This window comes from Zosterops lateralis, assembly GCF_965231275.1.
Source record: "Zosterops lateralis genome assembly, chromosome: 8".
Taxonomy (NCBI): Eukaryota; Metazoa; Chordata; class Aves; order Passeriformes; family Zosteropidae; genus Zosterops; species Zosterops lateralis.
In genome coordinates, this window is record NC_139768.1 from 15,597,006 (window position 1) to 15,622,687 (window position 25,682).

At 47.3% G+C, this 25,682-nt stretch overlaps 3 protein-coding genes across 4 annotated transcripts in view; 1 reads left to right on the forward strand and 2 right to left on the reverse strand.

Moving 5' to 3' along the window:
* SEMA4G (semaphorin 4G) overlaps positions 1–20,070 on the reverse strand; it is a 129,819-nt gene extending 109,749 nt beyond the window's left edge. Inside the window, exon 1 of the mRNA XM_083866154.1 lies at positions 20,060–20,070. The gene's annotated coding sequence lies outside the window, so the exon portion shown is untranslated. The remainder of the gene's footprint in view (positions 1–20,059) is intronic.
* ACTR1A (actin related protein 1A) lies at positions 238–14,987 on the reverse strand. The gene is made up of 11 exons (XM_083866017.1): positions 14,874–14,987; positions 9,199–9,263; positions 8,238–8,313; positions 7,382–7,507; positions 6,474–6,598; positions 5,995–6,211; positions 5,007–5,099; positions 4,150–4,324; positions 3,257–3,318; positions 2,839–2,879; positions 238–2,465 (listed from the first exon to the last, which is right to left on the reverse strand). The coding sequence occupies exons 1-11, from the start codon at positions 14,919–14,921 to the stop codon at positions 2,363–2,365; spliced, it is 1,131 nt and encodes a 376-aa protein (XP_083722143.1). The 5' UTR covers positions 14,922–14,987; the 3' UTR covers positions 238–2,362.
* The window catches only part of SUFU (SUFU negative regulator of hedgehog signaling), an 89,146-nt gene continuing 80,395 nt past the window's right edge, over positions 16,932–25,682 (forward strand). For both annotated transcript variants that reach the window (XM_083866161.1, XM_083866162.1), the window contains exons 1-2: positions 16,932–17,153; positions 22,785–22,919. In XM_083866161.1, the coding sequence (XP_083722287.1) occupies positions 16,966–17,153; positions 22,785–22,919 (323 nt within the window). In that variant the 5' untranslated portion in view covers positions 16,932–16,965. The remainder of the gene's footprint in view (positions 17,154–22,784; positions 22,920–25,682) is intronic.

Sequence of the window (25,682 nt, forward strand, 5' to 3'; positions counted from 1 at the left end):
CTTTCATCTGCAGTGACAGAAGTCTTGGGGATAACACATATAAAGGAGAGTATATTTGGACACCATGGCTGCAGCCCAGGAATCTCCTCCCACAAAAGCCAGGCCAGGAATGCAATCCTGGACCAAAGATGGTGTCTCTTTGCAGAGTCTGGCCAGCAACAATTTTGCACAGGCAAGAGAACACAAGTTACCTCCTTAAAATTGCAAATGTGGGAAGAGGAGGCCAGGAGGCTTGAGTGTTGTATATGAATGACTTTATTTAAGTATGCTGGGCACCACCAGGCAACATGGTTTGGACAGTGTGCAAGGGAACAGTCAGGCAGACCAAATGAATGCTAGATTGGAGACAGCACCATCCTGCCCAGTCACTGCAGGTTACAAAATAGAGCACTGCTGCTGCAAGGCCAGTAGAGGGGCTGGGGGGATGGAGAGCACTGCCTGGGCCACGCAGTAATGGAACCGAGAGGAATTTGCTGGAATTCCCCTCTGCAGCAAACCAGCAAGAACAGAACCAGTTTCTCAGCAGAAGGCTGAGCACTGATGGCTCTTCTCTAACAGGTTCTTGCTTAAAAATCAGTCTGCTCTGATGCGGGGAGGGGAACAAGCAGCCTGGCCTCAGCTGGCAGAGACCACCCCACCCACCTGCCTACAGCCTCTCCAAACCCACGGGCAAGCCCCAAGAATGTGGTTCCTGCAGTGGCAACTGGCTGCTGCTTACATTCACCTCAGTTGGGGCAGTGCAACTGGCCTTTCCCTCACCTCTGTGGCAATCCTCCAGGTCTTACTCCATCTCTGCACCTGAGAGTGACCCCAAGGTGATGTGTGGCAATGAACAGAAAGGAGAGAAACAGGGAGGAACTGCCACCAAGCAACTCCAGCTCCATTGCTACTGCCATGTTCTGCAGAAAACTAATGGAAAAAAAGAGAGCACCGAATAATGCACAAGTAAAACCAAAACAGCGGCATGCCCCAACACAAGCAGGTCTGCAGGCTGCCCAGGGCTGTTAGAGCAGTACAAGCAAAGCAGCCATCAGGTGAGCAGAAAGGCACTGCAGTGCAGCAGAACACAGCCAGCAGGCCAGCCTTCCTGCTCACAAACCTGCCACTTACACCGACCTCCTAGTGTGCTTTAGTGTCCTCTCCCTGATGCATTCCCAGCGACCAGCAGGGCCCCACGAAGCAGGGACAGGGTGGTGCTGCAGGGCTGGCCTTTCTGCTAAGCATGGGTGCTGTGCGCAGTGCAGATATTGAGCAGAGGGCAGCTGGGCAACAGATGTTCAAAGAAGACCCAAAGCGTAATTCCCAGGTGCTGTGGTCAGTATTTGAGAGATCCTCAGACATTTCAATAAATAAAACAATTCTTACATTACAATGCACCTTCCCAATTATTATTTTGCCCCAGAATGGATAAAGTACACAAGAGTTACGCCTGGCTGTGAATACATGCTACCTTTGCCCTGACATGGCAGGAAGGAGGGAAACAGCCTCGACTCTTACAAAGAACACGAGAAGTCAGCACTGTAAATCTTGGCAGGTTGAGGGGGAACACACAAGTGCCTTCACGCCCATTCCGGGGTACTTGCTTCCAGAGGAGAAAAGGTATTTAAAACAAGGTACGAGAGAATAACCGTCTAGTACAATGATAGCTGATTAGATTTGCTTTGTTCTACTCCATGCAATACAAACTAAGTCTTATCGCCAACTTCTCCAGCTGTGGTGCAGACCCCACATCAGGCTAAGAAGTTACACACTCATACGCACACTCATACACCAAAACAGTGGGGGGAAATGGACTTAACTGTTGAGAATGTGCTTTCTCTTAATAAAAAATATATTAAAAACAACTTCAAAAACCTACTGATGGTGAAGACACTGCTGAAGAAGGAAATAGCTATGGGGCCTCAGCTTTGTGTTTCCAGACAATCCAGGCATTGCAGTCAGGCTGACTAAAGCCTACATGAGCAGTCTGCAGTGGTTGGCTCCCTTCTGGCTTGCCAGGCAGTTTCTATAAGCTGTTCCCTTTGTTTTTGCTTATTTGTTTTACAATGACAGATGTGACTGTGATACAGAAAATAAGGGACTGCAATGAAAAAGGAATGGGCCATTCTGGAGAAATTTAGATTGGTATTTTCTCCTTTCCGTTTAAAAAAAAAAAAAAAAACAAAAAAAAACAAAAAAATAACAAAACAAAACAAAAAGAAGTTAGTAGTACTAATACAACCCTCCTGCTGCTGTCGTCTTTGCTCAGTGACATCGGGGCATGCTGGCGCACACACACACACACAGGCAGCTCTCAGACACTCGGACTCAGAAAAGCGAGTTTAAGTGAGTCTTCGGAGGAGACTGAGGACAGGTCCCAGGGCTAGAAGGTTTTTCGGTGGATGGCACGAGCTCCATCTTCTTCATATTCCTTTTTCGAAACCCACATTTTCTTAAAGGTGTCCAGAGAGGCCAGGATAGAGCCACTACGGAGAGACAGGCACGTTATGGGTTAAAGGAAAATGCTGGGGGCACTCTTACACTATCTCTGCAGAGATGGGCTGTTTCTATCCTGACACTTCCCCATGACAGAAAGGTGCCTAGGCTCAGTTACCCAAGACAGACACACTCTCTGGACAGCCACTCCCTCTCCCACTATCTGCAAATGTGCAAGTGTTACAGAGCCTGGCACCACCTGGCCCCTCCCACATGACCTGGTGACTGCTGCTTCAGGAACACGCCAAGCATCACTCAGCTGAGCAACATAACCCCCCTGGCACACAGCACAATGTGAGAGCTGCCAGGCTGTGCCTCCCCAGCCCAATCCCACAGCAAAATGTGTTGCTGTGCAGTACATACCCAATCCACGTGGAATACAATCTCTCCTGAGGAGCCGATATCTGGGAGAAAGAGAGAATCAGTCAGTACCTTCCCAAGCTCCAGTCTGCTCCTCTTAGCACAATGCCCACACTTCACTCCAGCTAACACACCTGACAAACACAGACGTGATCTCTCCCAACAGAAAGACACCTGGCAGTCCTCACAAAACAGCCACTCTGGTCCAGAATCTGGACAGGGGGCATGTCAGAGAAGCCACATTCTCAGTAATGAAACCAAATGGATTTTCATCACAACAGCAAATGCTGTTGGGCATCTGAGTGTCTCAGGAAAGGCATTTCTGATTTGAAGTAAATGGCAGGTGCAGTCTGAGCAACGTTCTTTCAAGGTCACAGAACAACACACTTGGTAAGTGCCAAACACAAGAGATGGCTCCTACCCTTATTTTGACGTCCTTCGGAGCTAGTTTCTTCACTTCGCTCAACAGCCTGTCACCGAAGCCTACACGGGACAGAAAATGTGTAGTGTGAGCACCACAGCAAAATCCCAAGTTCCATCCCCTAACAATGTGGACGTGTCTTATGTAGTCCTACTCAAATACCCCATTCCATATCTTACAGACAGTCCAGTCTGGAGAGGCAGAGAACACAGACAGTGATATAACAAGATTTTGTCTCATTGAGACCTCAAACACTGGCACAATGGGCCAAGCAAACAAGGTTTTTAGCTAGGACCTCCTCCTTCCCTAGGCATTCCTCCTGTGTCCAGCCCATTTATACAGGGGGTTGAATGGGAAGACCAGGATCTATTTGGAGATGTCAACCAGTGGATAACAGACTAATGGGTTCTGGCAGAGGATATCTTTAGGTCAGTGGGTACCAACTGAGCCCTGAGGGGATGGGCTGAAACCTTTCTGCACACACACAGCTGTCACTCATGCAGAACTAGGACCATTGAACTCTCACATATAAGAGACCTAAAGAAACTTTAGGAGATGGAAGAGTCCTTACTGGTATCTAGTCTCAGATACTGTGAGATACAGCAGCAGGAATGAACACAACTATTCAGTCCTTCTACAGGCATTGATTGAAGGAAAATAGTAAAAACCCTCCACACTCAGAAAACAATGTATGAGGGCAGGTGTCTTGCATACCCAGCAGGATATGACTAGGACTCAGAAAATTAGGAAGTAAATACCCTGAGAGAGCAGAATTTACACAGCTCTTATCCCAGAGGACAAGTTAGGTGATCTGGGTTATCTTCCCAGTTTCACATGAGAAAGTAACAAGAGGTAAGTATGTCACAGCACACTGAAAGAGGAGAGGCAGGAACCTTTGAAAAGTGTGGAGCCTCCAGACAGCACGATGTTGGAGAACAGCGTTCGCCTCAGATCCATGTCTGACTTTTGAATGGCAAAAACAAGCACTTCATGAAGTCCTTCACATTCCTCCCCTATCAGGTCTGGCCGGAACAGGAGCTCTGGGGCTCGGAAACGGGCAGGACCAATCTGCAAGAGCAGAAGTTAGGACAGAGGGAAGAGAACAGTGTGACTTTGTTCACTACCTACAGATGGGCCTGCATGTCTAAGGTGAAGCTTCAGAGTAATGAAGCTTCCTGGACATTCGTGCTGCATCACTAGATCCCAAGTGAATGCCGGTTTGGACTACAGCTCCTTCAAAGGGCACCATTTCCCATTTGCAAATGAAAGAGCTGAAGAAACTTGCTTAGCCCCATACAGCAGGTCTGGCATAAAGGGAGCAAATCCAGCCCTGGTAGTACTGGAAATAAAACCTGTATTTCCTCTCTTTCAACCATTCTATAGTGGGCTCAGTCTTCTAAGGAGCATTCCTACCTCTTCAAATCAACTGTTAATGCACAGGAGATAGTTCTAGGCAGGACAAAACCACTGATGGAATTACTGAGCTGACACCTAGCCTGCATTTAAACAGCTCACAGTCCCCACTGTCATGCTGCATCCTTACCCAGGACTTCTAACAGAAGTTGTGAGGTTTATAGTAGTTTTCTTTCCTTAAAAATTCTAGTGCCCAGTCAACAGCCTAGGATGAGTTATAGTCTTTTAAAATTATCCCCTCCCATCTAACACCACATGAAATTTCCTGTCACTGGGGAGCTTTTCTGGAAGCCCTGTGCCTCACATGAGGAATTCTCTGAAGGTGGTCCTTACAAACCTCAATAGTGCTTCCATCTGGCAGGTAGTACTGAGCCTTCTCAGTCTCCAGAGTCTCATCCTTCTGGGGGTTTATTGACAGGTAGCAGGCACGCTGGAGAGGAAACAGAGTCAGGGAGAGGGAGATGAGAAGGGTAAACCCAAATGCCTCTGATAAAATGTTTTTCTCACTAATAATCAAAATACATGCATCCCTTTGAGGAGACTGATTTCAACAGTATTATGTGCTGGAGAACAGACCTTTAGGGCTCACAGCAGGTAAACTACCTTGCAATATCCCACTTGTGATCCCTAGCTGCCAGGGATTTTACTCCATGAAGAGTAAACAAACACTAGTGAAAGGTATCATCAGACCCTGAAAAACTGCAGCACAGGTAAATGCAAAACCGATTCCAAATCACCAGCCCATCTTCATCTCCATGTTAACAGCCTCTCAACAGGGATTAATGTGATATTGACTCCAACTCTCCAGAATACGGGACAGCTGAGGTTGCAAATGACTTCTAGAGGTCATCTTGTCCATCGAGAGTCTCCTAAAGCAGGCTGTCCAGGACCACATCCAGGTGATATTACCAAGGATGGAGACTCTGCAACCCTCTAGACAAACTGTACTAGCACTTGGTCACCCTCATGCTAAAGAAAGTTTATATTCAGACAGAACCTCCTGTGCTTCAATTTGTGCATCTTGTCCTGTCACTGGATATCACTGAAATGAGTCTGGCTCTGTTTTCTCTGCACCCTCCCTTCAGACATTTATATACATCAATGAGACTCTCCTCAAATATTTCTTGTGGTTCAACAGTCCAAGCTTCCCTGCCTTTCCACATGAGTCCTTTAATCACCTTAGTGGCCCTAGACTCCCTCACAAGATAATGGATTTAGGTGCAGAGCTAAGTAGGCTGGAACTTCCCACCAGATTTCACAAGCAACAACTTCCCTTGAGAAGAAATCCCCTTTTGGACAAACACAAAAACAAGGCAGGGCATCACCTCCTTGATGGTCTTGACAATCTCAAACTCAGAGGTTGTGTGGAAGTCGTAGCCTTCCTTCCGGAGATAGAGACGCAGGAAGCGGGAGACATCCCGGCCAGCGATGTCAATCCGCATGATGGAGTGAGGCATGGCAAAGCCTTCATAGATGGGAACCGCGTGGGTGACGCCATCCCCAGAGTCCAGCACCACTCCCGTGGTCCTGCCGGTCGCGTAGCTACCAAAGGGACAAAGACTCAAGTCAGAACAAGCACCTCAAAGTGAGCCCAGGCAAGCAGCACATCTATGCTCAACTCAGGAAGCAGACATTTCACACAAACAGGGCCTAGCAAGTTCTGTTTGCAGTTCAGCAAATTTCCTGGAAACTCTTTATTACACAAACTGAGTTTCAGTTCTTGCATGAAAAGGAGGGAATTCAGACATCAGTGACGTCTTCCACAACATTCCACAAACACAAATCAAAGACAAAAGACACTTACAGGCTAAGCACAGCTTGCATGGAGATGAATAGTGCTGGCACATTGAAGGTCTCAAAAAACACCTCAGCAGCACGCTCTCTGTTCTTGCGCGGGTTTAGGGGTGCTTCTGTCAGCAGCACAGGATGCTGGGAAAGAGAAGAAGGAGCTGTGCTGCAGTAACCAGGAGGCAGTAGGGGGGTGTTCCTGAAAGTTTCTGCTTATTTATTCACTTTAGGAACCACTGGTGCAGGAGGACAGATACAAAGGAGTAATTTCACCTAAGCTGTATTAGATGGGAATAGTCTCTGTTAAGTTGGAAGACCAGCAGGTCTAGTTATGAAGAAGTGTTAGGAAATGTACTCTGTGAGTAACTCTGACCCATGAAGGACAAGTAGGATGATTCTCAGTGACAAAAAATCAGCCAGATTAGCCAAAATACACAGACCCTAAGAAAGGGTGAAGGCATATGGTCTTAGCAGAAGCAGACAGAAATATTCCTACTACAGAACTTAGATTGCTCGCAGACATTTAATAATTTTTTGGTCAGATCCCTTCAGACCACAGGACTGTGGTTTTCTCCTTCCTTACTTCAAATCATGTCATTGCTGAGTGGATATGCCTGATGTGCAGGCAGAACAGGAAAAGTCAGAAATACTTGGCCTAGAGTAGAATCATTAGAGAAAGTGTGAACAGCAAATGTGAAGGGCAGATTTTCAGTCAGGCCAGACCATCGGATCTGGAGAGGAATTCTGCTTGGACACTTCTTGTGCAGTATCTCCTGAGAGGTGAAAGAACCTAATTTAGCAACAGACACACATTCAGAAAGAAGGGCAAAGGAAAAGTCCCAAATCTTTCCCAGACTTCCAAGGCTCCTGGTGTTACACACGCACTGAATGACACCTCTGCCTTTACATAACGTGGTCTCTCACCTCTTCTGAGAATGTCTGGAGCTGGTCTTTAGAATACACGTACTGCCAGATGCGCTCCATGTCGTTCCAGTCCTTCACTATGCCATGCTCCATCGGGTATCGGATCGCAAGAAGACCTCTGTGCTCCTGAGCAAACAGGAAGGACAAGAGAGCAACAACAATCACACTTCTGACACTGCAACTGTGGCTTATTGTCAGACTCAATTTGAGTTTTGACTCCACTAAAATATAACTTATTTATAGCATACATGGCAAAACCTGAACACTCATCACAAACATCTCTTCCAGAGAAGCCAAGACTAGACAAGGCCTTTTCATACCAAGTAGGAATGTCTACATCTGACATTTGCAGAGCATATTCCATCCTAACACTTTTAGAGTCAGCACACAAACATCTATCATGTGGTATCTTTGTACTACCAGCTCAGTCATGATATAAAACATAATAGGATGTTACTGGGGAATGCACTTTGAAGGGCTCACAAGAAATGTCACCACACAACATGCTGACAGAAGCAGGACTGTGGAGAGAAGCTTCCTGCCCATGGCAGGGAGATATACAGCAATTGAGTAAGGTCCATTTCTAAAGTTCCCAGTCAAAAGTATGTAACCATATGGAGCTAGAAGTAGCCTAAAAAGAAAAGAGAGATATCAAAGGCCTTTGGAAATACATCTGTGGTCAGCAGATTGGCACAAGAATTTCATGACGCTTCCCACCTTGGACACACATAGAAGTGACAATCTGTTCATCTTCAGATGTACACATCACCAAAGAACCACAGTCCAGCTGCCACGTCCCCCCATTTCAGCAGCACACTGAGACATATGGACAAGTGCAGTGTACAGGTGTTCTTACCTCTGCCTTTGGACCAATGAAAATGTCTCCTTCTAAAGCACCAGCCATAACACGAACGTGCTTTGGTCTGCCCACACTAGAACAGAGACAAGAGAGTAAATGCTTCTACAAAGAGCTCAGATGCGCCCAAGGAGTTTTTGTGTGAACACTCTGTGTTTCTCTCTGTCCTAACCAGAACTTTCTCAATGGGTGAGTCTGGTGCTACCAAGTGCAGACAGACCCAGATTTGCTCTGAGCTAATCTCAGAAATCAGAGGTGAAGAGGACAGATAGTTTTGAACTGGCTGGACATAAACCAGCTGAGTCTGGCCATATTTTCATTGATTATTCAGGACTCACCTGTTTCAACAGTGCCTGGGATGAACATGGCTAGACTGAGCAATTGTCTGAGGTGCTGGATCCACATATGCTGCCTTGATCTCAGGCAGACTTCTCGGATTAGACATTTGTGTCCCATATTCCACCATCCCATACAGAACATATTGCTCAGAACACAAACCTACTCACTAAAGCCCCACCACACTGAAAATAAAAGCCACTCACTATTCAGAGTTCCTGTTTCAGCAGTCTTCATCCTGGCAAAACTTTCAGAAAACTTACAAAGTCTGGCTGGAATCAAGACAACATACCACACACCAAAAAAATACAGAGGTCTTCACACTTCTTATCCCAAATTTTACTTTATCCAGGTCCTTTTCCTTATGTATGCAGATTAAAGGATCTTACAGCTTTGGTTGTGTGTTGAGCCTGACAAAATGATGTAATCTTTTATGATGTGTGTGTGTCCCCAAAAATCTCAAAATATTTAACAGCAGAGCTCTCATCTCCCTGATGCTTCTTTGCAGCAGGCAGAAAAGTGTAACTCATTTTTCCATTCATAAAACTGGGGAATTCTTCCCCTCTACACATCAGAGAATTGGTACACAGTACTAAGAAATTACCAAGACCAGCAGAATACTTACTAGTTAGGAAAGCAGTATTTTGGTATTTGATCGCCCGCAAAACCTGCTTTAATCACACCCGAGCCCTGTGGAAGCAACAGACAAATACATGAGCTTATCACTCATTCCATCATCTTCACAAGTTCTAGAGGAGTAGCAAAGTACATCAGCACTGCCAGATCCTGTCCTTTCTATTGGAATAAAGCTCCCAAGGGACTCACTCTCCAGGCTGGCTGGGGATGGGAAGTGCCATCTTGGCTATTGGTGGGCATGACTGGCACCGTCTCTGGCAGTGACACATCTCACAGGGCACAACCATCCCCACAGCCTGGTACTGCTCTGCACACACCCGAACACTGCCCTGTATAGACGAGTATTTTTCTAGCCAGGGCTACAGTGAGGGGTGCAGGAGGCTAAATCCACACTCCACAGGTGTCCATTGATATTAGATAGCCTCTGGGGGGAACAGAACACTCCAGAAAGCCCAGCAAGAGCAACTGAACTCTGCCAACTTCAGGAGGCACTGGAGAATGAAGGCTACAAGGTCTCGCAGAAGGAGATTCGGAAAGGATGGCAGGAGGGCACATAAAGTCAGAGAAGGAACCAACAAAGAATTGTGGGAAACAGACTGGAGAAGAAACTAGGGAAAATATGATCAAGTGGTGGATGAACTAGCTAACGCTAAGGAGGCAGAAGCGTGGTCAGAAAAGACACTGGAAACCAACCCAGACTGTGGTCTGGAAAGGACAAAGGTGCTGGTTACACTGCAAGGGGAAAGGCTGGGGGCAGGAAGCACAGCTGACGGGATAGAGCTTGTTCAGAAGAGACAAAGAAGAGATGAGAGATGGCAGTCAGGAAGGCACAGATCCAAAGAGCCTTCTGCAACATTCAAAGCAGCAAACACAGAGCGGGTAAAACCAGCCACAGCAAGGCCCTGGCAGGGAGTCAGTGCCAGGCATCTGGCCCCACAGCTCTCATCCCTGTCCAGAAGCATCCTGGGAACACCATCATCAACTTGGATCTGTGCTGACTCCTTCCCCTCCTCCATTTCCTCTCCCTGCACAAGGGAATGACATCTTGAAACAATGAGCAGCTTGCAGGAACACCCAAGTTTTGCTAAGGAGCGGATTTTCATAGGATCTCCTCAGATAAGCTGTTTCACTGGTAATCCCAGACTCCCATGGGCACTGGATCTTCTGCAGAAAGAGGAGCGGTTCTGCTTAGCCCCATGGTGGGAGCAAAGTGTGTGCGAGCTTGCACTGAAAGCTATGACCTGTGAAGTGTCTGTTCACTCTCAAGGGATCTGTAGTAGGAATGCTCTGGTTTTGAGGCCAAAAAGACATTTTGGCTCCCCCACAGCATTTTAAAATGAGTAGCAACAGAGCTCCTCTATAGCTTTTCACTTCTCACCACCTCTGCATGGGTCAGCATCACCACTTTCACTTCGCAGCTGGGGCCGGATGAGTTGCTCAGGGCTCTGCCAGGCAAGCCCTGGCTGCAGTGGATTCTGATGCTGCCTTTCCAGTGCCAGAGGTTACCAGCCAGAGCAAGCTCAGCAGAAAGGAATGCGGGGTGGCCTCAGCCTCTCCCGTTCACAGTCCAGCACTTTACTGCCAAGCTACTTCCATCAGCAGTTTCAGCCGGGATGTCAGGCTCTGCACAGAGCACGTGTGTATCACCAGAGCCGGGATATTCCTGCCTCTAAACCACCACAGTCACATTTGCCAGGACACATCTGTAGGAGATGAGTGTCAAGAATACTCTGCAAACCAGACGTGGCTATTTATAAAGCATATGAAAGGTAGATTCTTGAACCCTTGTCTCCTGATAAACACCTGCAGCCAGGCTGGCCCCAGGAGCACACCCAAGCTGCCAACAGGGCAGGACTAACTACTTCCTTTCTGCACGAGAGACTCAGCTCTAACTGCAGCCCAAGGTCTGCACTAACTGATATCAGTGTGACAAAGTGGCCTGTGAAGTGTTAAAAAGACTTCCCTTGAGACAGACTCTCTTCTGGCTATTCCCTTCAAAATGAAATAAGGACTAAACCAAAACCACTATTTTGATTTTTCTTATCATAACTTATAAACAACTCTCTGCCTGGGAAAGAATACCATCCTGTAGCAAGTCTTGCAGAAAAATAATTGAACAAAATGCAGTAACACAATGTAACCACATTAGAATATTGCACTTAATGAATATTCTGTTCAGGATAATGACTGATCTTGTTGCTAGCACATTCTGCTGTGGGGAACCGGTTTCAGAAGAACAATGATACTCCTATTCTAACTCAGAGATTGAAACTTCCTTATGTCAGGCCAAAAATTACCCAGTGTGTCCTGGTGAGATTCCCAGCAAGTTATGTATTTTCAGATTTACATACTGAAGTTCAAAGTTAACCAAATGCATTGGGAGTTCAGAATTCCAGCTTGGAGTCAGAGATGAATGACTGCTTTGAATGTGCCGGTGGGATGGGGCTTCAACAGAGTTGTGCTTCCAAGTGCATGGGAATAAACCAAGAACAGCTGTTTGATATCTCCACACTACAAAGACCTGACTGCACTTTCTGACCTATTCAATTTTTCTTGAAAACATTTTACTTCTTTGAAGATATGTGCACACTGAGTAGATATGTTTATTATAGACCAGTTTGAGATTCCTATGCAATGAGAGGAAAATGTTTACACTTTGAAATAACTCTGATTCAGAAGGTTTAAAGACCTGGTTTTTCATCTTTGTTTCAAATAAGCAAAAACACATACATCTTCTCTTCTGTTACAAACTCTGATTTATTAAAACTTAAAAAAGATATTGATATCTTCCACTAGTAACTATCCTGGCTGGGCTTTCATTCCATTTTGTTTGGCAGGGCATTATTATTTATATTTTTATTTTAATCTGGGCAAAAGAATAAAAGAAGAAAAGCTACATGTAAAATGTAAAGGTCAAGGAAGATAAATTCATTAAAAATTCTTGTGAATGTCTTGAAGGAACTGAAAATACCTCCTCACTGAACATACCCCATCTACTAGCTCTGTAGCCAGAGCTAACAACTCTGTAGTTGGTTATGCATTAACTCATCTTGAGGCATTTAGGACTCAAATTTAAATGGAATCACCAATCAATCATCTGTGTAGCACTTCCTATGGAGAGTGCACATTTCATATTGTTGTAAAACTGTTTTATTTGATACAGAATTTATAAGATCAAGAACAAACCAAAGACACAACAGCCCTTGCTGACAGCTCCGCTGCATAAAATGCCACCACTCAGACAACAAAGCAAACAAGAGATAATTCCATGTTCCATGGTGGTCAAGGAATTTGCACTGACTTAGGCCACAGCTGGACTATTGACATGTGCATTATGTTCAGCAGGGCTCCCAAACCATTCAGAGAGAGCTTGTTGAACTGCAGATAGACATACGACTCTTAAAAATTAGACAATGAAGAATATAAAGTTGTGCTGAGGTACATCTCCAACCTCCCATTGTATATTACAAAGCTCTCCCTGCTGAAAACATACAGCCAAGAGCAATGTGTGGCAAGAGAAAAAAAAACACCTCCCTGGTAATTTTTTAGCTACAGAACTTCATGTCCTTCTGGAACACACTGAGATACCAGAGTAGGGCTGGGACTGGGGGGGTCTGGCTCTCACCAGCTCAGTATCTCACTTCCCCTTTCCCACCTTCCCACACACAGGCACACGTGAGACAGGGTAATGTTCAACCTTCCAAAGGCACCTGCAGGTCCCTGAGGAAATGCAGTAATGGAACAGCAGTGGGAAGAGTGGTACCTGCCCTGTGCAGCTCCACTTCCCATCCTGCCTGAACTCCAAAGAGTAGCAAAAATGCAGTGTCACCACGAGCCTCCTCGGCCCAGAGCCTGCCAGTGCTCCAGGCAGATGTCACAACAACTGCTCCATTCTGCTTCTGGTACAGGGAGGGGAAGGGGGGAAGCTCCTTTACTGGAGAGGCAAGAACAAGAATTAGCTTTTATAAGACCAGCTGATGAAAAAAGACACAGAATCAGCTACTGGCACATGAGCCCTTCTTCAGGTCCGAGGCAGGGGTGGCAATCGTTGCACTAAATAACAAAAGGACGTGCTGAAATTAAATATAGGCTGCTACTACATGAATAGCTCAACAAAGTCATCCTCACAGTGCCAGAACACCTAGAGGCAACTTTAATATTTAGCTAATCACTCAACAATGCAGCAGGATCAACACTGATACAGTTAATTCCAAAAAACAATCAATCTAATGAATCTTTTAACATCTTCAACAAAGAAAATGGACGTTTTTCTCCACATAGTCAATTTTACTGCTTACTCTCATTTTCTGTTAGATGTTTCCTTCAACATCTAACCCAAATCCCTCTGCTGTAAGATTCCAGGGAAATAAACAAAGCCAACACTGTATCAGAGAGCTCAAGGTGTAGAGGGGAATTTGGGATCCATAAAAAAGAAAAAGTCAGAAGAATAACTGCCTTTATCTGAGAAGACCTGCAGTCATTCACATTATGAGGAGTTACAGCAATAGGTTGAGAAGTGCCAGGCTGGGAAACCCACATCATACAGGAGAAAGATTCAGCAGAAATGAAGTTTGTGGACAAAGAACGGAGCACAGCACTGACCCTTCAAAACAACAGACTCTCAATCACTGACGATAGAGGTCAGAAGGGAGGAGCACGGGTTGTGACTCAGTACACTGAAGGAGGCTCCTTCCAAGGCATGCCCTCCCACCCCTTCCTGGATGGTCCTTCCTCCTGGGAGGGCAGCATGGATGGGGCAAATCAGAACTGGACCCAGAAGTACCTCAAAGAGGCACGGAATCACTGCTGTTCATCTCCCGCAGAGCTATTAACACGCACAGATTGAAGATCTGCTTTGTGCTAATGAGCAGCATCAGCACATTGGAGCAGCCATCTGCAACATCACACCACGCTGATGCAACCCGTGCTGGGCACAGATCCTTCAGCAGGGGCATTCCAAGGCACGGGAATCCACGCCTTGGGAACGGCACTGCCTTGTTGTGACCATTGTGCTGCACGGACTGGAGGAGGGGCAGTACAAGGGGTTAAGGCCTGTGAGGGGTACCTGGCTGGTGAGCTCCATGTTCTGCATGGACCCAAGAAGGGCCAGCACCCCGAGCACCTGCCGGGGGTCCATCCATGGTACGCCAGGAGCACACTGGAACCTTGGCCAAGGCCTGCCCTGGAGCATGCTGGGAGTGTGGCCATGGCCTGGCCCAGCACCACCATTGTCCCCCTGGCACAAAGAGGGGTGGGGCGGGGCCGACAGCTCCAGCTACCAATGAGCGCAGGTGTTCTGGCGACGGTCCCGCCCCGCTCCGGCAGGTAGCGGCGGGCTGCCCCGCTGACTGACAGCTGTCTCAGCCAATGGGGGCGCGCCGCCCCTCCCAGCCAGAGGCAGCTCGGCAACAGGGGGGCTGCGCCCCCCGGCGCGGGGCAGCGGCCCCGCTGCGGGTGACTGTCAGCCGCCCCAACCAATCAGGACTCGCCAAAGGCAGCGGCTCCGCCCCCAAGGAGGCTGTATGGCGCCGTGCGAGGACCGGAGGCGGCGGCCGGGCCGGTCGAGGTGGGGGGGGGGCGGCGGCGGGCGGGGCGCGGCCGCCCCGATGACAAAGGGATTGCGGGCCCTCCCCGCTCCCGGGACGCGCGGCCGCCCGCACTCACGTTGTCTATCACGACGGGCTGGTTCGCTATCACATCGTAGGACTCCATGGCGAGGACCCGCCGCAGCCGCCCGTGAGGGAGCAACAGCCCAGCCCTCGGCGGCGCATGCGCGGAGCGGCGACGCGGCGCCGCCTGGGTGATGTATTCCCGCCGCCGCGGCGCCTGCTGGGAGCTATAGTCCGACGCTGCGCAGAGCCCAGCGGAGAGGCGCGGTGGGAGCGGGGCATGCCGGGAGCTGTAGGCCGGCGCTTGGAGCGAGCCATGCTGGGAGCTGTAGGCCGGGGCAGGAGCGGGGCGTGCTGGGAGGCGGAGTGCGGAACAAGGAATCCTGCGGACACATCCACGGCCGATAAACCGGCTGATGTTGCGGTCCAGGAGATAGCTAGGTACTTCCACAAAAAGCTCTGCATCGCAATTCGCTGGCTTACTCCTAACAGATTCCCTCCGGCTTAGTTTTTTCTAATAGGAAAGGAGAAAAAGCGACCCCATCAACTTCTGTAGAGAAGATCTGTGACTAAGGAAAGCGTTTTATTGTCCCATAATTTCATATGATCATCTTTACGAACTACTGGTCATAACACATCTGTTCCTCCACAAAATACAAATTTCTCTCCATTTTTGAGGCACGAGAACCATGAAATGTGTCAGGATAAAGAACGCACATCATTTCAGTATTGAACAATGAATGCATTGTCACTTTCCATTGACTTAAGTATTCTAAAAGCACTTGGAATAATCGATGACTGAATCTGGGTCTTGAAATTAATTTAAATGGACTTCCATGCCAGTGAGCATACCTGAAGGCTCGACTCACCTGTCTTGTCCCACATCTCTCCTGCAGACACGGACTTTGCTCCTATAGTTCCTGCCTTTAGCCCTAGTAGATATGTCTCCAGATGTTTACTTTTAGCGACCTTCCTCATTCACCTAGTCTAAAAGAGGGAGCTTTTGTACAACAGCATTGAGGGGTTTAAATTAAGGTCAGTGTTGTATCACTTCAGTGAATGCCAGGAGACCCTTGTTATAGGAGTATGGAGACAACACATCCTTCCATACAGACCCTGTTACACTCACCTTCTCGCCTGGCTGCAGCTGACTACTCAGGCAGATGCCACAAAAAACAGTATCACAGTAACAGGACAAGTGAAACATTTTTCACTCTGGGAAGTGAGGACGCCAACTGCTCACCTCCTTTATCAGGGGATTATTGCTCGGCTGTCAAATTGTCAACTTCTTGACCATGTGTGCTCTCCCAAACGGTGTTGTGAATGTTTTTAGAATAAACTCTCAGCTATTTAAGTGAGAAATGCAAGCATGAGTGCCTACCCTCTCTTCTGAGCACTCTATTCCTCACTTTTTCTTTTTGCTAATTAACAAGCAGGACCCTGCTCTAGCAAAGGCGAGTAGGACTATTGCATACACAACATCCACGTGTATATACCTGGCTTTGCATGATCACAGTTGTAATTGCAACTCGGGAATGAACCAGACAGTCAGTGTGCTTCGTGCACAAGTCACAATCCGCGATCGGAGAGCCCTCAAACTTCAACTACAGGCAGCTTCCAAGAGTCCTACAGGCACAGAGAACGCCCGCGGAGAGTAGAGGTGCCTTGAGCACCGGAGGAGGTGCAAAGGCAGCAATAACAAACCCCTCCCGTGCCCCGGGCCTGCCCAGGTACGGAGCCCCCGCTCCCGCCGGACCCTCTCCGCGTTCCCGCCACCGCCGCGCGCCGCCATCGCCCCGCCCACCGCGGGGCCCCGCGCCGCCGCTAGGGGGCGCGTCCACAACGCAGCCTGGGGCGGGGGCAGAGGCGCGGCCGCCCTCCGGGCCGCGAGCTTCCATTGGTCAGGCTGTACTGTCAATCACGCCGCCCGTGCAGCGGGACCCCGCCCCCTTCGCGCGAAGCCCCGCGCAACGCCGCCATTGGTGGAGGTGGCTTGTCACTCACGCGGGCTGGCGCTAGGCCCCGCCCCTCCCCCCGCGGCCCCACGCAGCCGCTTGGGCCGGGCCGGGCCGGGCCAGGAGCGGCCGGCGGGAGCGGAGCGGGTTCGGCACCAACCGGGACGGGCCGGGACCAGCCGCCTCCGGGACATGGAGGGCGTGCGGCCAGGCGGAGGGCTCCCCGCGAGCGGGCCGGGGTCCGGCTCGGGGTCTGGGTCCGCGTCTGGGTCCTTCCCGTCGCTGTTCCCGCCGGGGCTGCACGGTATCTACGGCGAGTGCCGCCGCCTCTACCCCGACCAGCCCAACCCGCTCCAGGTCACCGCCATCCTCAAGTACTGGTGAGGCGGCCTGGATGGGGCCGGGGTCTTGCGCGGAGCTGGGGGAGCGGTGGGGCCGGCGCCGTGTGTGGGATAGGGGAGGGTTTGGGAGGAGCAGTGCGGGTGGGAGAGGTGTGGGAGAAGCGCTGGGGCTGGGGACGTGCACGGGGTGAGGCCGTGGGGCTGGTGGGGGTTGCAGCACGGGCAGTGGGACTGGGGGGTTCGTCCTGAGTTAGAGGTGAGATGCAGGAGTTTTGGGAATACGCAGCGGATCTGGGGATGGAGGCGTTGGGGGTGCAGTTGGCTGCCTTGGGCGTGTGTTTGGAGGGGCTTCTGGGGAGAATGTGCGGGCAATAGGAGCAGGGTCTAGGGAGGTGTGGACAGGAGAGTGTATTGGGGTTTCTGGGGTGATTTGGAGGGTCCCGGAGTGAGGGGTGGCTGATGAAGGCCCCGGCTGGGGCAGGTCTTATGAGAAAGGAATGCGTGTTACTCAGTGGAGGTGTTGCCACAGAAGGTGAGGGTCTGGAGTTTCCCCCTGGACAGGAGCTTGGGGCTGGAGTGTGGTGGCACTGACCAGGATGACCAGGATGGGCCCGTTGTTGCAGGCTCCAGGCCGGACACATGCTGTGTGTACCCGTAAAGCCCGCGGGGCAGTGCCAGCTCCTCTTGGCCTTACGTAGCTGTGTGTTATCACAGGCTGTGAATCTGCTGTTCAGTGTCTCTGCTGACACAGTGTCTGACACCAGGAACAGCAGTTGTTTATGTGGGAGAGTGGCATGAAGGAAGTTCTTGGATGTTCAGCTATCAAGATAAGTGTCTAACATCTAATCCCGTGTGAAGAGGAGTTCCTTTTGCTTTTTTGCTATTGCTTAGCTCCTCTTCTGGGGCTAAGGAACATGATCAAGTCACCCCCAAATGTTTGCTTTATGTGAAATTGGCCAGTCCCTACCCCAGCAAATTTTTTGAAAAAAAAAATTAAAAATGCTCAACTTCTTTATTTACAGCTCATTTCAACCTGTATGTCTTTATTTAATTACAGTCCTGAGCAACAGCCGAATAACATCCTCCCTGTGTGTTACGACAAAGCTATTGCTGTTGTTGTCCACAGAATTGTTGTTTTTTAAGTGATTCTAGCAAGAAGTTTGTCTGTCAGCCCTTATTGCTTAGGAGAGTATTGTATTAAAATGACACAGTGGGCTGAGATAAGATGTTGCAAATCTGAGACCTCAAAATATAAATAATTTCATAGTCATCTGTACACGTCAGTACTTTGGTGGTGGTCTGATCAGTCTGTTTTTACACCTACATCTAATCTTAAATACTCATGAAGTGTTTCCAGTCATGTTAGCACTTCTTTTCTATCAACAGTTTAAAACATGCTGACTATATTGATCGAAGATTTGTGAAGGTTGAGGGAAATTTAGGTCTATAGTGAAAAATTGCAAAGACCTTTGTTTGGGAAGAAACCTTGTTGCTTAAAGGGATTCATTAGGGTTTCCCTATGACTGGAACTCAAATACTAAAAGAATTGCTGCTGGTAGTGATGGCAGGTTGCATGTAAGAGGTGATGTGAAGGCCTGTTTATCCTGCATTTTCATCTTAGTGGTTCCTCTGGCTGTTAGCTCAGGCAGCAGTTAGAGGGAAGCTGAGAGCTTCTGTTGTAGAGGTGAGCTTCCTGCTGCTGTCCTGTGCAGGAAATGCTTGTGCCAGGTAAAGCCTCCATGGACACCAAAAGTTCTTTCTCTTCTGTTGTTGGGTGAAACTTGGAGCTTGGTTTTATTAAGTCTGGTAGAACGACTCCTGCCACAACTCTCTCTGTTAATCTGTCCTACTCTGCCTGGGCTGCCACCTATTAGCTGGTTTAGATTAGAAGAGGAAATTGCTGAATGAAGTTCCCTGCCTTAGGAGAAATATTGTAACACTAATCAGCTTCTCTACCGTTATGTATCAGTTTCTCTACCGTTAACAGCGATTTGGTTTTTTTGTTCAGAGAGCTGAAGTTGTAGTCTTTGGCTTGCAGATCAGAACAGATCCTAACTGTGTAACGTTGGAGAATGTGCAGAACTCCATGTCTCTTACATAAAGGGGTTTAGCCATGTGGATTATTTAATGGAACTAGTCTTTAAAAATGCTATTTGCATATCTTGGGAGAGAGCTTGGGATTCAATCAGAATCCCAACTTTTCTTGGAAGAGGTTCTATCTGTTTTTGTGGAGGCTGTGCACCAAGATGGAGTTTCTCTCTTGATATCCAGTGTCCACTTTTATTATAAAATGTGGTAGAGTATCTCAAATTGAAATATCTTGTTGCACAGAATTGCTGGTGAAAAAATGAAATTTGTTCTTTTTTTGTGGTAGGTTTTGAAATAGACATAATTTGGGCTGGACTACTGGGCTTTTATTACCTGTCTTAATTTTAGGCCATACTCTCGAAAACCTGTGCAGTGAGTTGTGGTCTGCAGCCTTTTGGGAATCACAGACTACTTCTGAAGGGTTGTTGACAGGTAACTGTGAAAAGCAGTCCTATTGTCAGCTGCTGGGAAGTGACTACAAGCAATACACTAAGGACTTTTCAGGGTGAATGAATTAGGAGTTTTCCAATTTCTTTCCATTGTGGGTCTCTTTCCTCTCTGTGTTTCACATTTCTCCTTCCACAGAAACTTCAGATCGCTCTTAACATCAGTCAAAAGAAGACTCTTGGTGCAGATGCAAATGCAGGGTTTCCCCTGAGGCAGCCCTTCCTGCTCCTGAATGAGCTCCATGAATAGAGAATGTAACAAATTTGTACTGTACCTGTGGCTTTGAAGTTGGGCTCTTCCTAATAAAATCCTCCAACGCTTCCAGCTCTTTGTGTGAGTGCATGTACTGATATGTAGATTGTGATACGAGGTCGAGCCCTGCCGTGGCGGCTGTGGGCGGGAGGATGTACCACGGCAGCGCCGACACAGAGCAGCGAAACCTGCCACTGAAACTGGATGAATATCTGTGCTGACTAACCTTTGGTGAGCGTTATTGCCATGGCTGTATTATTATGTGCAGCAGGTAGCTGGCTAAAAGCTCATGCTGGATGCTTGTGCAGTTACAGCGGCTTGGGGAGAGGTGTGTGGCTTGGATACGTGTTTTTCAAAATTGTATTAGTCACTGCTGCAGGCTTTTAGTCTACATCTCTTCCAAGCCTACTACATTTCTCAGCGAGTAAAGATGGTGTGACTGGATCATTGAGCAACATGTGAACCAGCTGATAGTGAACTCTGGGAAGGACTGAGCTCAGCTCCTCCAGGCCACATGGTGCCACATTGCTGTGGCCATCTCTTGGGTAGTGCGATGCTGTTGGTCTCCAAAGAAGTTTGGCCTTTGGAAACAAACACAGGACTGCTGGCAGGAGTGAGGGAGAGGTGTCTGGCTTGCCTGGTGCTGTCCTAGGCAGGACTTGCCATCTGCATCAGACCTGACAAGTATGTTTGAGTAGCCCTAGGGAAAGCATGGAGCAGTCCCTGTCCTGAAAAGAGCAGCGTAGAGGTTTGTCTTGTGTGTTGTCAGTGTCATAGTGCCTGTGTCAGCAGTGTTCCAGCATTGATTGTTTGACTTCTCAAGTGTTATTAAACACAGTTTGGAAGCAGGTTTTTTTCATGTAGGAGATGCTGGTTGCTAAACAGTGATCTCTTCATTGCAAAGCCCACAAACTGCTCTGACCACTGACTAATCTCACACTGGGTCACTGTATGAACCTCCCTCACTCCAAAGTCTTCCCAGTCCAGTAATAATTATGTGTGGCTGCTGCTGTTCACTGCCACTCCCCAAGGGTAAGTGACCATTCTGGCTGGAATTGTTCCCATCTGACTGCCTCCAGCATAGATCCCTAGGGGGCTGTGCACTGGCCAGCACATAGGTGCCGTGCTCTGAACAGAGCCACCTGAATGGATGTTTCTAGTAGAGATCTCAGCCTTCAGTGTGACCTAATACCAGTGAAAGGGAACAGGTGAGGAAAGGGTGTCAGAGGGGAGTTGTTTTTTCCTGAGTGTTTCAAACTATTGCTAGACTTTGAAAACAGGTTTTCTCAGGTGTCTACTGAAGATCAGACTCAGCTCCATCCTGGGGTCTGACACACTCTCCCGGTGTTTGCTCAACAATTTACCTTTTATGCCACAAAGGTGCCACTTGTCATGCAAGAAGGCTGCATTGTTCTGATCTAGCCTTTAATAATGGACACCTGTGCCACTACTGGGGATGAGCTGCTCATCCCCTCTGTCCTGCCCCAGTATCTTGGGCTGCAGCCTTGACTGACTTGCTGGAGAAACTGCAGCTGGTCTCAGTCACCATGATGGCCTTATGTGACTTAAGAGGGGGAAGCTGTCCTAGGGAAAGTCAGTCATGTTAGACAGCTCCTCTGTTTTATTGCCAGCAGCAGAAGGAGCAAGGCAGCACAGCATACCTCTGGAGAGGCATTTTAGTACACCAAGCCGATAGGCTATTTTGTACACACTTGATAAAATTGAGCAACAGGAGGAGGGCAGAGGATTTAAAATAGTGTCTCACTGTCACTAGGGCTGGATCCATCTTCCAGCCATGGAGACTGTGTATGATTATACACAAACCCCCAGGACAAGTGAAGGAAGCACAGCCATGCCCTGCAATCTGCAGATGATTATGTCAGGGTTTAAGCAGACAATAGACATGAGGGCAATTGAGGTGTAGAATCATTGGCTCTGGTGAATGGGGTCGTGTGAGTTCAGATTTTCTTGTTTGGAGCAGCTGAGAGTTTTACTTGAATACACAGTGTGTTGTAGGCACAAAGTGGTTAAACAGCTGCTCAGCTGTGCCATAACTGTGTTCTGTGATTGACAGGGCAAACAGCAAAACAGTCCAGCATGTTCTTTCCTTCAGCAGGGAGTTGTCCTGTCTTTGCTCAGACAGAGGTGACGCGAGTGGCAGGAGGATGTGCTGTGCTCTCTGCTGGCACACGGCCTCAGTTCCCTGTGCCTTGTAGCAGGAAGGGTGGCTGCAGTCTGGTGATTGCTGCATAACGTAACCTGCCTGTGCTGCATTCACTTTTGAGTTATGTTCTTTTAAGGAAGCCATTCTAATGCTGATGCAGAGGGTACAGTGGTGCTTTTTAGTCACTCTTGGTTAATGCAAGTGGTGTATTTTTAGTTTTGCTGCTAGTTTTACTGAATCAATGTTTTTCTTCTCCACTGTTTGAACTATTTTATCTATGTTCAGAAGTATGGATTACTCTCCTCAAAACGTAATGATTTCAAAATCTGCTTGAGGAATAGCATCACTTTTTTTGAGGTATGTGCCTCTGGACTGAATTAAGAGCTTGCAATGCAGATACAGGCATTGCTTTTTTACTAGTAGTTTTTCAATTTTGTGTTTTGTGGAAGCTTTAATATGATTTTCCAGAGGTTTTTTATGCTTTAACATTAAAAACATTTTTAGTGTGATGCACACATGTACTTTGTCTTCCTGTGCCCAAAGCTTTCTGCGCTTGACCTAACCTTCCTTCTCAATCTTTTTTTTTTTTGTGGTAATTTGAATGTTCAAATTTTTGTTTTAAACCAGGTCTTTTTACAACCTCTTCTATCACCTGGGGAGACTTACCGTTTGTCTTGAGTAAACTAACTTATGTAAGAATTTTTCTGGTTTTAATGCAGGTTGGGAGGACCTGACCCTCTGGACTATGTTAGCATGTACAGAAACCTGGGAAACCCAGCGCTGAACGTTCCTGAGCACTGGCACTACGTCAGCTTTGGGCTAAGTGACTTGTATGGAGACAACAGAGTACATGAGTAAGTGTCATTTAAGTTCTGTAGCTGGGCCTTGTGTTTTGTGTTGCGTTTTGGGGGTGTGTAGCTAAAACCCTGTCCTGCTGCTCATATTATTTGAACAGCTGGTTTTCTGTTAGAACACGCTAGCACTGGTCTCATAAAAGATGACGTATGCCTGTTCTTGTATGTAGAAGGAATTCTATGTTCCCTTCTGCAGGCTTTGAGTGCAGTATGTTTCCTTTCTGTGTTAAGTTGAGTGGTTTTTTGTTTAAATTTCTTTTAACTAGTTGGGAAATTTTCTTTTAACTGTCTGTCTTGTTGTGTTTTTCACACTCTGTAATCTGTTATGGTCGTACATTTAAATCCTGACCCCTCCCTGTGCATGTTAAATGCCTTCCTCTGGAAAACTGCTGTAAGGACATTTTTTCTGTTGCTGGCACAGCAGTGTTACTGCCAGCAGACTGCCACCCCAGTGGCTGCTGTATAAAGTGCCAATTTGGAAAACAGAAGCCTAAAACTCTAATTGTTTGACTGTCTTTTCTCCAGTAATTAAATTACTATCTTAGGTTGTTGGTATAGATGTTTTCTAGCAGGAGCTTTGGATTAGACCAAGCAGGCAGCATGAGCTAACTCTATTTCATTAATATAACCCCCTTTCGTTAGCTGACCTTACTCCTTAACTCCAGTTAAAGTGAGTAATAGTAGCCAAACCATCATGGTTTTCGGCCTGTGAACGTGACCTTTTAACCAGGCCAGAAATGGCACAAGGTTTCTGCTGTCTCTGTTTACTGAAACTATCTTTGCGCTGTGTTGTAGTTGCAGGATAAATGTCCTTGATGAATGGTACAGCAAAGACTCTAGTTTGTTCACACAAGCTTTCCTCCTTTTGTTTGTCTTGGTTAAGATTCAGTCACCAGTTTTTTTCCCATCAAAAGTGCTTCTCTTGCAACACCAGCAGTCGGGCAGTTTCTGTAACTTCACCCGTTCTTCAAGGCAGTTTCTCCTGGTTTTTTTCTCCTTGTGTTTGTGATTACGGAACTATTTTTCAGAAAACAAGTCTGGAGTTTATACAGGACCCTAATGTCACAGAGATCTGCCTGGGACATTTAACCAATACATCTACCAACAACAAACCCCAGTCATTAGTTGCAGGGGCAGAGGAAAAGTAGGGCAAGTGAAAGAAATTAAGTTTAAGGCCTCCTTTTCTCCCTTCCACAAGAGGTCTTAGTGTGAACGTGTAGGCCTTCACATGCTGCATTTGTTGATAAATCAGGCATGTGTTTCCCTTCTCTCTTCGTGGCTGGAACAGCATCCCCAGCTCCACAGCACTGTGTCACTCGCCCTGAGGTGTTCAGCTGTCTGCTGTCTGTCACCTTTAATTTGGCCTCATTCTTGGAGCTACAAAGATTAATAGTATTTGTCCTGTCAAGTAGGTTGGTTCTACCTTGTGTCCAAAAGTCTTAATGTGTAATTATGCATGTGGTAGAGCTCTCAAGACCTATACATCTCCTAAACAATGAATCTGAAGTTATCAGCTGGTACATGAGCACTGTAGACTGGCTGAGAGAAGATTTTCAATGAAGCTGAGCACACACCAGCAGTTCTCACTCCCAAGAGCAATTGCTCTTTGCTAAAACTGCTCTTGAAATTTGGTGGCCGTGAGAGCTGTACATCACCAGCCCAGCCCTGGGTGCACACTGTAGGAATGTGGTGGATTTTCCTATGCACTCATGAGGTTCTTGTTCTCTGACAGGGAATTTAATAAAACTGTATTTAAGAAAATATATCTCTTTTTTGCTTGAAGGACTTTGAGATTCTGCTATCCCAGGTAAATTGTGCTGTGGAATGGCTGGCAGGAGCATGGGGTAGCAGGGCAACTGTTTAGATCTTTGGTATATTTCCTTTAAAACCAGTGTGGCACTGAATTTTGCTCAATTACCCTGGCCTCTGCAGACAGGGAAAGGTTTGTGGGATTTTTTTTTTTGTTTTTCCAGCTGTCTACAAAGAATGCAGAGATGCATCTGCTTGTGACAGTCAGCAAGGTTCCTGTAACAGGGGTGTGCTTCCATAGCCTTGCTGTCCTTCATACTTCAGAAAGGGAAAGATAGAACACTGCCAAAGGTCTTGTTAATTGCCCAGTTTGGGTAATGTGTAGTTTATTTCTTGTGGACCTCTCATGGTAATACAGTACAGTCTAGAACAATTATAATGAAGTATTGAGGACTTTTTTAATTTTTTGAGTGAACTAACACTGAATTGGAGGCCCCCGTATTTTTATTTATAATGGAATAGCAAACAGATGTCGCAAATAATGTGAAAATGTTGACTTTAATTTATATTTTTTAATAAGAACCTGAAAAGTCTGAAGTAGAGCTCTCTTGGTGCCTCCTTGTTGACAGATTTATTTTCAGTTAAAGCAGCACTGTTTCCTGCTCTGCTTACGTATCAGCTATACTCTGGTTTTAAGAATCTGTAGAATAAGATGGAAGAAATCTAAGAATTTCAAACAAGGAAACCTTTTTCATTTAAAAAACCCCTCAGCGTTTCATGGTATAATGGCAACCATGACACCAGCTGTGCTGGGCTGATAGCTCTAAAAATCCTAAATCATGATGTCATGACAGCATTAGGGAGCCACAGGCCTTTCAGTGGGATTTCATGCCAAGCTGCTTGCATGGAAATAAGTCTCTCCGGTTGAGCATGTTGCACAACTTGAGTGGCAGCAGAAATCCTGCCAGGATGTTTTTGCAAGTTATACTCCATTTTTAGCTTTTTCTATCTTAT